The 13855-nt window shown below is 42.9% G+C and overlaps 1 protein-coding gene and 1 non-coding gene across 2 annotated transcripts; one reads left to right on the top strand and one right to left on the bottom strand.

The window, feature by feature from the left end:
* Nucleotides 1-766: 766 nt before the first annotated feature.
* Nucleotides 767-13318, bottom strand: FUNDC1 (FUN14 domain containing 1). Its single transcript, XM_043569906.1, has 5 exons — nucleotides 13122-13318; nucleotides 12244-12400; nucleotides 8406-8481; nucleotides 3640-3768; nucleotides 767-1406 (listed from the first exon to the last, which is right to left on the bottom strand). The coding sequence occupies exons 1-5, from the start codon at nucleotides 13147-13149 to the stop codon at nucleotides 1329-1331; spliced, it is 468 nt and encodes a 155-aa protein (XP_043425841.1). The 5' UTR covers nucleotides 13150-13318; the 3' UTR covers nucleotides 767-1328.
* TRNAR-CCU lies at nucleotides 8675-8747 on the top strand. Its single transcript has one exon. It is a non-coding gene; the product is annotated as a tRNA-Arg (tRNA).
* Nucleotides 13319-13855: the final 537 nt, after the last annotated feature.

Raw genomic sequence — 13855 nt, forward strand, 5'->3', positions numbered from 1 at the left:
CTGACAGCATGGAGCCTGCTTGGGATTCTCTCCCTCCCTCTCTCTCTCTGACTCTCCCCTACCTGTGCGTGCGTGTGCGTGTGCACGCCCATTCTCTCTCTTGAAAGAAATACATAAACTTTCCAATCTGAAGCCCCCAATGCAGGCGGCTCTGCTGTTTTTCCAATTCCAACATAGGGTTCTATGAACAAAAGAATTAATACAGAAAGCTTTTCTGGGCAAAGGAGCCTCTGACGGAGTGTGATCGGGCTCAGAGAAACAAGTCAACTCGTCTAGTGCTCAACACGATGCTACCAAAACCTGAAAGTCTTAGCACTTACGTCTCAGATTAGATCAGAGAGAAAATTCTCTTTCAGTTCCGATTTCATAGTGACACAGAGAATCAATGTTCTTCAAATAGTAAATTTACTTATTTAAAATAAGTAATTTAAAGTGATTTGTACCTCTTGGTGGAAGAAGGGGCCAAAATAATAATTAGGATTTTTAGAAATGAGAAAGGAGGTTCACTCAAGGTTAATAAAATGAATCAGGGACCCAACTACATGCTCCCTCAAAATAATTAGCTCTGCCTGGGCCGCCAGGATAAATAAATTAATTGAAAAAGCTTATATACAAGACATTTTTATAACTACAGACATCAAAAAAAAAAAAAAAAGGAGAAAGAGCTTCAGACATGACTATTTCCTTAGAAGAGCCTTCCTTGAAACTGTTTATTATAATTACTATAGAAGCAAAGTAAGAATCGCAGAAAACCACCACCTAAAAATTGGTATTAAATCTGTTTAATATCTTTAATAATGCTATCACTTCTACATCCTTCCACGAAAGGGCTTTACAGTTTTTTCCGTTTACTGCAAACGTATCTTTAAAAAGAAAAAAGCCAAGCTTGATGTTGAGGCTACGACACACAGTTTTAATTACTGGCACTACACCACAAAGCAGAATGAGTACCCTCTTACTTAAACGAAAGGAGGATGGCATTGCACTGGGGCATCTATCCGACACGTTGTTTTTTCTCGAGCGGTCTGCATCCAAGGCCGGTATTTTATAGGCTAATTTAAAAACAAACGCAAATTTTCAAAAAATAAACGAAAGCCATGTTTTGCTCAGGAATACTACCGTACACATGCCATAGGGGTTGTTTTTTCACAGCCGATGCTGGTCTGCCAAACATCAATGGCCAAACACTAAGTCTTGAGTCTGGCAGTGTGCACCCAGTTGTTTCTTGCTGCCCTGGACAATCTGATGGGGTCTCGTGTTGACAGACCACCTTGTGGCCACCGTTCTCTTCTTAAAGGTGACTCCGCTGTGCTAGAACATTCATCTCCTTAGGATGCAAGGCCTAGCAAAAAGCCTCCCACAAATCCGCTGGATATCACAATGTTCTGTTTGATAAATTCTGTTGCCTGAAACAGAAGTTTAAACAAAAAAAGACTCTTAATTGTGCTACGACGTGGACGAACCTTGAAAACGCTACGCTAAGTGCAACAGACGGAAAAGGCAAAACGTTGCGTGATTCCGCTTAACGTGAATACTGAAATTCATCATGACAGGAAGTAGGCCAGAGGCTACCAAGGGCTGGGGAGAGGGGTTCATTGTGCCAATTACTGCTTAATGCTTAGAGTTTCTGTTTGGGACGATGAAAAGGTTCTACGCGTGGATTGTGGTAATGTTTGCACAGAAGTGTGAATGTACTTAATGCTACTAGAATACATATACGTATATACATATTTCTTTAAGTAGGCTCCGTGCCGAGCGTGGAAACCAAAGCGGGACTTGAACTCGTGGCCTATATATATACATAGGTATATTAAAACGGTCAATTTTATATTACGTATCTTTTGCCACAGTAAGAAAAAGAAAAAACATGGCGCAAATTAAAAATTTAAAAAGCCACCCTTAACCACTGAATTTCGTGCCAAGTAACGTTTTCACGGCTGTTTTCCCCAATCCAATAAATATTTGGCAAAAACGCTTCTACACCTACTGCTGCGGGTGCCAACCACCACACAAGATGCCAGGACTGTCCATTACAATCTGAAGGAGCACAGAGTCCTGGCCAGACACAGTAAGCTTCTTGGCTACTGAGATAATAGGTATATCAGCAGCAAAAATCTCACAGGGAACAAGAAGCTATAGGGCAGACATAAATGAATGCAAGTTATTAGCACAGATTTAATAAATGCCCACAGCAGGCACAAAGATTTTTATTAACAGTCCACTTAGCCAGCAAGGAAAAAGGTACAAGGATCAAAAAATATCACCCTGATAAAATGTTTAACCCAAATAAAACTAGGAAAGAGCAACAGACAAAGCCAGACTGTGGGATATTCTGCCTAGATGCTTCAAAAATGTCAATGTCATGAAGGACGGCGGGGGGGGAACCCCCACAGATAAGGGGACCGTTGAAGACCAAAGGAGACTTCAGAGACACGACAACCAAATGCAATATGCAATTCTTGACTGGCGGAAAAATGTATAAAAGAGATTTTTGTGGAAAAATTTTAATATGGACTGCATACTAGGAAATATTACTTCATCCTGTTAAATAGGGTAATTGTAGAAGAGAACATCTATCTCTTAGAAGATATATGCTGAAGATTTGAGTGAAAAGTAATCATGTAGTAAATGATTATGCAAAAAAAAAAAAAGTGTAGGGGCGCCTGGGTGGCGCAGTCGGTTGAGCGTCCGACTTCAGCCAGGTCACGATCTCGCGGTCCGTGAGTTCGAGCCCCGCGTCAGGCTCTGGGCTGATGGCTCGGAGCCTGGAGCCTGTTTCCGATTCTGTGTCTCCTTCTCTCTCTGCCCCTCCCCCGTTCATGCTCTGTCTCTCTCTGTCCCAAAAAAAAAAAAAAAAAAAAAAAAAAAGTTGAAAAAAAAAAGTGTAAATCACACATACACACTCAGAGCTAAAGCAAATGTCGTAAAACGATTTGGTAAATAGGTGAAGGGTATGTGTCCTTGAACAAGGGGTATTTGAAAAGTCCTTCAACTCTTCAACTGGTCTGAAAGTTTCCAAGATAAAAAGTTGGAGGTATTAAGAGACCAGAACAAAAACGAAGGCAAGGAGTATTCAATTCAATTCTAAACAGACTAGAAGACAAAATACACATAAAAACATTAATAAAACTATTACTAAAATACACACACTTTCAAAACATCCCACCTCGTGAAAAAAAAAACCCAGGTAGTTTTAGTGGTACCACACCTTGCCGACACATGTACACATTTGTAAAACCGGAGGAAAACTTCTGGAAGAGTCATGTTATCAGTTTTTATATGCAGATCAAAGTAGGTAGGAGATGGGCAGGAAAAACTATGTTAACTACTACAAAAACAAAAACAAAAAAAAGATTGATTTTTTTTTTTTTTTTTTTTTCCCCCAGTCACCTCTACATCCTACGTGGGGCTGGAACTCATGACCCGGACGATCAAGAGTCACGTGCTCCTCCAACTGAACCAGCCAGGCGCCCTAATGATGACTGACTGAAATGGTGGCTTGATCCCAACAGTTTTACTTAACACTCCAGACGTGACCCAAAACACCAACTTTTTAAAAGGCAATCACCAGTCGCATTTTCTGCTAAGCGAAACCCATGAAGAAAAAAAAAAGAGAGCCAAAAATGTACATCGTCTTACTTCTTCGATTATATTGTTGATTTCAGGTGCTGCCTTATTTGCTCGTTTCTTAATCTGTCTTTTCGCTTTGTTTACATCTTTTTCAACTCTCTTCCAGTCAATCTGCACATAGCCACTGTGACTGGCAATCTGCAAAAATATAATCAAAATGGTTAATTGTAAACCAACCAGGCTGTTGACAAATCTCTTACCCAGGAATATATGGACATTTAGATTTCAAGAAATCCATGAGGCTTATAGGTAAGATATCACAATTTACTCATTTAATAAACACTGAGTGCCTACCCTGTGCCAAGCATTGTAACTATAGCCAAGAAGAAGAGAGACATAAATAAGTCCCCACGCTCAAAGAGCTCTGGGTCCACAAGGGAAAAAAGATATTGAGCATAATTAATTATTTAGATGTGATGAACACTACGTTAAGAAACATATACTACATGATGGGAAAAGATTCCACAATCTTTTTATTGTGGAATAAACTATATTATAACTGTACTATAATTCTATCATAACTTTTAGAATTTGAGAATTAGCTAAAAAGACACAGAAACTATCTAAATTATACAGCTAATAAAACAGTACCTTTTAATTAAATAGATGTTTAGTTATAAGGGATCAGAAGCCAATCAGTTATTAGGTCACTAAAGAAATCTAAAGTAGCTTGATAAAGGGTCTTTACTAACTCTAAGAATACTTTCTGGTAATCGCTTTTGAAAGCGGAATACAAAAGAAATATGCTCTATACAGGTTTCATGCCATAATTCCTTTTAATAAAACCATAGCTAAATGCATATTAACTATAAGAAAACCCCGAATGTGGTACTACGGAGACACTACAAATAATCTGAACCATAACATAGTGTGTAAGCCAGTACCATAAATTAGTCTCTTCAAATAATAAAATCAAAATATAAAGAATCACAAGAGCAGTAAACAATTAAGCCAGGTATACCAGTATAAATCACTTCTATCAAGCTTATGCTTTCTTTGTAATCTTGAAAGGCATCACTTGACTTTGAACCATAAATAAAATATTTCAAATAACAAAAGTATGTGATTGTATATAAGTAGATTGCATGGGAATCTTAAGTTCCATTTTCACTGTGAATGACTCCATAGAAGAATTTCTTCATCTGCATTTCTTCCTGTATCGATTCACCTATGATCACTTCAAACTCCAGCCTCAGCAAAAGAGTGGTGATCAAATCAAATGGCAAGTGCGAGCTTTTCCTGGCAGCACCTGACACAGCAATTTGGGTCACAGGCAAGGAGGTGATGGTGAGCCTTAGGGACCCTCCCGTACATAGCAACTATAAACCCTGGTTAAAACACAAGCGCTCCAGAATTAGCAAAAGCAAGCAGACCTCAAAGGGAGTTGAAACTTGCAGGAAAGCAACAATGTAAGGTCAGTTGCCCATTTTTCTGGTTTTATCCTGAGGGCAGGTTGCACGTGCAGGGTGGCTAAACCTTTAACAGAAAACATGCCACCTTTCCGGCCCAAAGAACCAGATGACAGAGTCTACGATAATAACAACTGCCAGAAATGAGAGCGCTAGATAGATAAGGGGAGTCCCAAATTCGACGTGTACACTCTACCCAAGTCCCGAACCACACATTCATAAGGCAGAGCCGTGCAATCTGGCCAAGGCTAACAGGACTGAATGGAGATTTGAGCTGCTACCCACCTCAGGTGAAACAGTCTGCCATTTGAGTCCAACAAAGTCAACTTTCTGCCAAAAGCGAAATATCAATACTCTTCGGAGGAATAAAACAGAATCCAGAGTTTCCAGAGCATAACATTCCCAATACCCAGGATAAACTCCAAACTTTCTTGAAATAGGATAAAATAAGAAAATATGGCCTAGTCTCAAAAGAAAATTAACAGATGCCAACCTTAAGATGAACCAGGTACTTGAATTATCAGGACTTTAAACCAGCTATTAGAACGATGCTCAATGAGGTAAAGGAAACTGTGCTTGTAATCAATGAAAAGATAAGGAATCTCACCAGAGATACAGAAAATCTAAAAAGAGCCAAATGAAAATTCTAGAATTGGAAAATACAGTATCCGAACTAAATTTATTGGCGAGGCTTGATGGCGGAAAAGTAGATGGCAAAACAAAGAATCAGTGTACGTGTAGGTAGATCACTAGAAATTCCACAATTTGAAAGACTGAATAAGGAATGAACAAACCCTAGGACATTATCAAAAAGCCTAATATGCACATAATCACGGTCATAATCTCTCCCTATCTCTCTCTGCCCCTCCCTGCTCTACTCTCTCTCTCTCCCCCCCTCAAAAGTAAATAAACATTTAAAAAATAAAGAAAAGAAAAGAAAAGAAAAGAAAAGAAAAGAAAAGAAAAGAAAAGAAAAGAATGGTCAAAACCTTCCCAAACATGGTTAAACACATAAATTTACAGATTCAGGCTCAGTGACCTCCAGGTAATGATCTAACACGATTATGAAATAACAATACTCAGATGATGCATGGGTTGGAGGGGGGGCACAGAGGAACATAAAGCAGGCAAGTGTGTGAGACTGGGGGGAGGGGAACGGTGGGCAAGGAAAGTTCAATAAATGATAAATTCTCATATTCCATAACAGGAAGCCACTAGTCAATACCTCAAACTGAAAGATCAAGAAATAGTCAATTAACTTTGTTTAGGAAAGAGGAAATAAGTACCTTGAGCATCGGCTAAGAGCTCAAGGAGTTGCCTCAAGGGAGGGAAAAATGGGGAGGGTAGGTAGTGAGGGAGGTAGGGAATTACTCTAACCTATAACGAGTCTTGTACGTGTATTTGACCCTTTCAATTAGGGGCACACAAACAACTACAAAAAAAAAACAACTAAGTTTAAAAGATCTGCATACCACTGTCTATTTTAAGATGGCACTGTGATAAATAACTGGAGAACACTGAACACTGAGTTACTAGAAAAGCTTTAAGTTCTAAGTCAACAAATTTCTTTTTCTTAAGGTTTCTTTCTTTTTGAGAGAGAGCTTGTGTGTGCACGAGGGAGGGGTGGGGTGGGGTGCCGAGGATCTAAAGTGTGCTCCATGCTGACGGCAGCCAGCCCGACGTGGGGCTCGAACTCACGAACCATGAGATCATGACCTGAGCCCAAGTCGGACGCTCAACTGACTGAGCCACTCAGGTGCCCCTAAAATATAAGTAAAGGTAATGAAAATATGGAAGCAGGCCTGAAGAACAATGGGCAATTAGGCTAAAAGTCATGTGTTACTCTGATTTCCTCTTTCAGTTTCTTCCTACTGAGCTTTCAAGGTGAGTCATATTTGTGGGAAAAGCTGGTTTGATGCAGACAGGTCCCACAGTCTTCCGCTTAGTGACTTCAAAGACTATGTAGATTAGGCACAGAAGGCAGCAAGGGCAACATGTGAACCTGAAGGGAGTCTATTGAGGGGACTGAAACAGACTTCTGAAAAACTGACAGAGTGGACTCACATGTATTAATTCTCTTTATTCTGTGAACATTTTAGGAAAGCTCTGCTTCAATTCGGTACCCTTTTCCCTTACACAGAAAAGACAACTGAGTTTTCAAAATAGCTGTCGAGTTAAATGTGTCTTGATTCTACATAAACACAAGTCAAAATCAGCTTAAGTACAATTGTCTTCTGTACCAAGGCTGGCATATTCATCCAAAGGCCTAAGTTTCGATATTAACCATATTCCTTTTTACCTCTTACCACAATAGGCAATTACTCCTAATAATGCCACTGATAGAAAGAAAATATATTTTTTTAAAGCTGTTTAGAAAAATAACACACACACACACACACACACACACACACACACACACACGTACATAGCTGTTTAGTAAACAACCCAAAATCTATGCTTAACACATACGAATTCAGTCCCTTTGCACTTCAGGCAATGACGCTGGTTATTACATGATCAATGGCTTTGGTACTGAAGTCAGATGTTGGTTGCCATGAACATCTATCATTTTAAAAATCTGGTACGACGGTCCTCTATATCTTTAAAATTATTGCTAACATTCATTCCCAGAGATTTTCAGTTTTGGGATTTACTATATTTGATCTTCAGGGAATGGTATTTTTGGAAAAATATATGCCAAACAGACATGAATGCCAGACAATATCCTGATAAACATCCTCTAACTGCAAAGCATTTTTAAACCTTATGCCTAGAGGAACATGAACAAAAACTAAAATTTCAAATCCCCCTGCCTCAGAAATAGGATTACAGATGATTTTTTAAACCCTATTTTCCACTTTCTAGATTATTATGGTTTCCCAGTTTTAAAAAACAAGATAGAAATTGCTAACAGCAATTTCCTCTGGGAAGGAAAATTGCATGGCTGGAAAATGGGGAAAAGAAAGAGACCTTCTGAATTTTATCTGTCTGATTTTTAAATATACGTTTAAAACGGTCAAGATGAGGTTATATTATGGATGAAATATTTATTTTGCTTCAAGGGAAATCTGGGTACGTCATAAAAAAAATGAGGCACCTCAAACTTTGATACTTGTCTTTTTAACTGGGATCTCTTTAGCTGGGATCAAACCATGGTTACGGAATGCAGACGTATTTAAACTGGTGTTTTTCCTGACAGATGTCAGCTTTCAAAACTCATTTTAGTTCTTCCATAAACTGATACCTAAAAGAAAAACCCCTCCACCCTCTATTAAAATGGACAGGAATGAAATGGCTGACCTTGACTTTCGCAGTCCCCGAGGGCTACATATGTAAGCAGAGGCAAAGACTGAGGCTTAGACATACCTGAAGAAGAAGAAAGCCACCGCCTACAGCGGTGGCTGCCAGCTTTCCGACCTTCTGGAACAAAAATCCCGCACACCTTGAATGAAAGAAATGACAAAAGATGAGAACAACCAGTGAGGTACTAAACTCTCTCCCTCTTCTCTTTTTCATTGCTTTCCTAATAAAATCTTAATGTCTTTCCATTTCTTTTGATCATATCCCTTACCGGCTCAGAACCCCTCAGTGTTTCCCTCGTTATATAGGCAAGTCAATAGCGCACAATCTAGCACGCCTGGCTGGCTCAGTCGGTAGAGCATGCGACCCCTGATCTCAAGGTCGTGAGTTCGAGCCCCACGTTGGGCCTAGAGCTTACTTAAAAAGAAAAAAGTGTACGATCTAAATTGTGATATGCTTCAAAATCAGGGATGGAGAGAAGAGGAGGGGAATTTAGAGGAAAAAAGACCGGCTACTGAAACAATGTTGAGTGCCCAAGGGCCTCATTGTGCTCTCCTTTCTACATTTGTAGAATTTGAAATTCCCCATAAGAAAAGTGATTTTGTTTGTCTGTTTGTTATAATGCAGTCAAGACGTTCCATACACTTGGCCACCCCCCACTCTACCCAACCCTTCTGCGCCAATACCATTAGTTTCCAAACAGGTTATCGCCATTGCTCAAGCTATTCATCTCCCTGCTTCTAGGGGTTTCTGCCTAGCTCTGCTCATCTAAAGCTTTTCCACCCTTTAAGGTCCCACTTAAGTTCCACCTTCAGGACTACAGTTAAGCCCATATTTCTCATAGCTGCTTAACTTTTTTTTTTAAATGCTTACTTATTTTTTAGAAAGAGAGAGAGAAAGAGAGACAGAGTGCGAGAAGGGGAGGAGCAGAGAGGGAGACACAGAATCCAAAGCAGGCGCCAGGCTCTGAGCTGCCAGCACAGAGCCCCATGTGGGGCGTGACCATGAGATCATGACCTGAGCTGAAGTCGGACGCTTAACCGACTGAGCCACCCAGGCGCCCCTCTCATGGCTTCTTTACCTCCATCTATACCGATGTCTATCCATCTCTAGATTAAACCTATTTTGTCCCATCTATCCTGTAAGAATGTCAGTCCATACTTCTTTTCTGATTAATTCTCCCCTGTGGTGAGCTCATTCCCTCAGTGTTCCAGATCCATACTGTTGTAAAAGAAGCCCAGATTTCTAACTCTAGCCTTCTGAACTGGGTTGAAAAGTGCCCTCTCCCCCCAAGCCTGAATTCACGTCCTTCCCAGAATCTCAGAACGTGACCTTTGGATTAAGGGTCACTGAGGATGTAATTCGTTAGGATGAGGCCACGCTGCAATACAGTGGGTCCAAAATCCAGTATGACTTGATCCAACATGTCACAGAGACACGCAGAGGGAACACAGCCATGTGATGGTGCAGCCAGAGATCGGAGTGCTATGTCTACAAGCCCAGGAATGCCGGGGGCGGCTGGCAACCAGCAACAGCCAGGAGAGAAGCTAGGAGATTTTCCCCCTGAGCCTCCAAGAAGGAACCGACTCAGCTCACACCTTTCAGACTTCCAGCCTCCAGACCTGTGAAAGAATACATTTCTTGGATTTCTAAGCCACCTAGTCGCGGTACTTTGATACAATAGCTCTAGGAAACTCACATGCCGTCATAAATGGGCATTTTACATTTCCGGGGGCTTCTCTAGCACACAGAACCACATATTTGAACATCCCAAGGCAAAAATCCTCTCTCCAACCAAATCCACTGTTGCTAAGGTCCCTCATCTGTAAGCGACAGCGCTGTTCTCTAGGTTTCCCCCCTCGTGGTCATCTCAGACTCGGGCTTCTTCATCACCTTCGGGGGGCCAGCTGATTGCCATTTCTATATACTCTATCTCCAGATCACTTGACTGTCTTCTTTCCATTCTCAAGGACATCACTGCCTTGCTTCCAGACCACACTAAGGGCGGGCCCTCTGGCTAGTTTTCACACCTCCCATCTCTCCTAGCAGACACCCACTCTGGTATTTCTTCTCATCATCCAAAACCTCTATCTGCCTACACCTGCATGTAATCTCCTTAGCCTCCCAGGCCACGTCCTGAACTGGTCTGAAACGTGAACTGCTTAGATTAATGCTTATTAACCATTCCTCCTTCATGCATGCCACAATAGTACGGCAGTTCTACACCTTAAGAAGAGCTGCCAAAATGTACTATGCTGGATCCAAAGTCATTGCAACAAACCACCTGTGTAACATTAGAGTCCTACGAAACAGCTCCTGGGCCAACACTGCCTATAATCCAGACATATGTATTACTACGAAGACCGTGTCCCTCAGTAGGGGAGTTAGCAACACAGGCTCTGATAAAGGAGCAGAGGAGGCAAGCAGCAGCCAAGTCACAACTGCGTCCCAGGGACCGTATCCCACAAGCACGTCTACCCTTTGCTAGATGGCATGAGCCGCTAAAAAAAAAAGCTACTAACTCCCCCTGCTCTGCCTCTAGGATATCCAAGCAAACTTCTGCCAATTATGGGGCTTCTCACCGAGTCTGGCCTACGAGGAGAAAGCACACAATGATGTGATAATTCTATCGCTCCATTATTTTTTAGTCTCCTTTAAGACGGGGCTTTAGGCCCATACTCACATGAACCAATCACCCAAGGGCACCACACGGTGAGCTTCGCTGAGCAGAGGACCAGACTCCCCATTATCAGGGGTCGAGGTCCAAACCATCTGCGGAGAATCAACTGAATAACCAGGGCCCTGACCAGGCATCTCTCTTCTAATTGCAGGTCTTTTCCTTAGCAGCATTAATAAGTACACATGAATAAATACGGCAACTCTGCACCATGGAATCTTCACCATGCAGGTTTCTACCACGAAACGGCATTTACAAGACGGCGTAAAGGAGTGAACCATTGTTCCAAGGTACATGTACATCACAAATCAAAAAAATGTAATACTTATCGAGTTTAAATAGGGAAATTTTTAATGTAAGATAAACTTAACTTAGAATCGAAGAAAACAATGATTACTCACAAACTAAGCACCCCCGCCAACTACAAAAATTGTCTACGGTCGTGAACATTTTCAAAATAAAGGGTCATACTTGTTTGACCCTTGTCATCTGGCTAATCTTTTATTCCAAGACGAATAAACTTGATCTATAGTAGCAATTATGTAAGCATGAAGTCTAGAACATTCACTGGGTAGTTAGGTTAATGCTTATTAACTGCTCCTCCTTAATGCATTCCACAATATTATTACTGAGTAAGCAATCAGTCCTGTAATTCCAGCAAAGACCAGGTTCAATTCCAACTCTTCTTCAAAGTATTATAATAATCCAAATTAGCCCAGTGAACATCCACAGAACCATCGGTATCTTAATCAATAATTTGCACTGAGAATTTTCCACGGCTCTCTACAGGGCTGACAGTCCTGGAGACCAGTCCCACTGCGGGAGTCCTCACAGGTTTTTCCAGTTGTTAGCCTTGAACAAGTCAAAATTATTTACATGTAATTAACCCTCCTATGTTTCTTCCTTTTTAGCCACTGTCACTGAATCCAATGCACTCTACATCTCCTACATCTGAGGAGGTGGGAAAGTACATAAAGGATCAAAGGGCGGGACAGGAGGGAACAGCGGCACAAGTGGTGGGCATGGGGGAGCAGATCCCCAAAACCACACACTGAGGCTCCTGAGTGTGTCCATCACACCCATCACATCACAGAGAAAAGCCTCAAGGCAGCGCTCTTCCGGGATTAGCAGTGCAAAGCCACTGAACGTGCACAGTAACTGGCCTGTTTACGAAAGGGCAGCAGTGCGGCTGCCCACAAAACTTAATGAAAAAGATGTTGTTCTCACCAGCCAGTCACCCCACCCATTACAATCTGGGTGGCCACTGAGTACTTTTCAACCATAGGTCCGGAACTGTGGCCAAACACTCGATTCCACCAATGGTGTCTTCTTGCATAGTCAGTTAAATCCAACACTTCGTAAGACTCGTCATCGCTTTCATACTCTTCAAAATACAAAATGGAAAGAAAGAGATTTAGAGGCGACCAAAAGTCAGAAACGTCCTGTAGCTTTTTTTTTTTTTTTTTTTTTTAGCTGTTATAACTCACTGCCAGGTTTGGCCGGCAGCTAAAAATGCCCAGATGGAAACATTAGTTTGTTACATCCAATCCCTTTCCAAAGAGCCTGGCATCTCCTTTCCAAAAGGCCCAGGGACCGGCCTAGGGGCCCGAACCGGAGCCACGTCGGAGTTACACAGAAGTGAGGGGTCGCCCCCCTCCCGCCCCCACCAATGGCAGTAAGGTCAAGTCAGAGTTTCACAGCATGAAGGGTCACCCCCAAATCTCAGTAGGGTCAGGACCAGAGCTAGATCCAGTTTCATCAGTGGGAGGAATGGTGGGGGGGGGGGGGGGGGAGTAGGGGGGGTCCTCCCCTGGCCGAACCGGTTAGGGGCCCGGCAGGATGAAATCACTTCAGTCAAGGCCAAAGCAGCACGTTTGAAGATGGACATGAAGGACCAGAGGTGAAGGTAGGGCAGGAGGCGGGGCTGTGTTAGGGACAGGGGTCGCTCTCCGCTGTGAGGGGAGGGAGTCTAGTTCAACAGGGGTGCCTCCAAAAACCAGAGCCCCAGGAGCCCTGGGGCAGGGGCAAGAAGAGGCGCCCCCGAGAGCAAGGTCGAGAGCTGTGAGCCGCGTCTTAAGCTACTACTCCGGGCCCCGGCCGCTCACCTTGGGGAGGGGGGTTCCGGGTCGCCATGATACCGCCGGCGGCCAGCTCTGAAGGTGGTCCCCACCCGCCCGCCTGCCTCTCCCCACTACTTTAAGAGACGTTCTAGGCCCAGGTGAAAGTCTATGGTCCCTTTTTTCCTCCTCCCCCTCCGGGCGCGTTGTCCGGTCCCCGCCCCTCTTCTCAGCGCTGGGTCTTCCGCGCAAGCGCAAGGCTCAGCGGTGGGTGGGTTGAGGGAGGGAGGCTAGCCGCCGCGCGAGGGCTTGTGGGAGTTGTAGTGCGTTGCCCGTCGCAACCCTGGCTTCCCACCCCACCCCCACCCCTCCTAGCATTTCAGTAACTGAATTCCGTGATCTTGTTTTAAAGAGCCCCAGGGCTGGAGGAGAGGCGGCCTCGCCGGACGGCGTAAAGCGGCGTCCAGCTTGGCGTTCTCAACACTGCACGAGAATGCGAGCGCCTGAGAAAAAAAAAAAAAAGGCTTTTAAAAGGAGATAAAAGAAACCTTGTTTCAAACCCCACTTTTGTGAGGAGGCAAGGGCACATCAACAGATGGAAAATTTTTCTAACGTGCTGCTGCTGGGAACTGGAACCTGTTTATCCGCTCCCTGTCCACATGTTTCCTGCCAGGAACCCAAGGGAAATAGAGGAAGGGCCTAGGGATTGACCCGACACGATATTCAAGAGGACACAGTTTTATAGCATCATTTTTATTACTTAAATCTGAGAGAGGAACGAG

The sequence above is a fragment of the Prionailurus bengalensis genome, chromosome X, assembly GCF_016509475.1.
Source record: "Prionailurus bengalensis isolate Pbe53 chromosome X, Fcat_Pben_1.1_paternal_pri, whole genome shotgun sequence".
In the NCBI taxonomy this organism is placed as follows: domain Eukaryota; kingdom Metazoa; phylum Chordata; class Mammalia; order Carnivora; family Felidae; genus Prionailurus; species Prionailurus bengalensis.

Coding starts and splice junctions, on each gene's coding strand:
- FUNDC1 (XM_043569906.1), bottom strand. CDS start 13,149: ATGGCGACCCGGAACCCCCCTCCCCAAG. Junction 8,482..12,243: donor ATGGGTGGGGTGACTGGCTG/GTGAGAACAACA, acceptor CTTTCATTCAAG/GTGTGCGGGATTTTTGTTCC. Junction 1,407..3,639: donor TCAACAATATAATCGAAGAA/GTAAGACGATGT, acceptor CTTCTGTTTCAG/GCAACAGAATTTATCAAACA.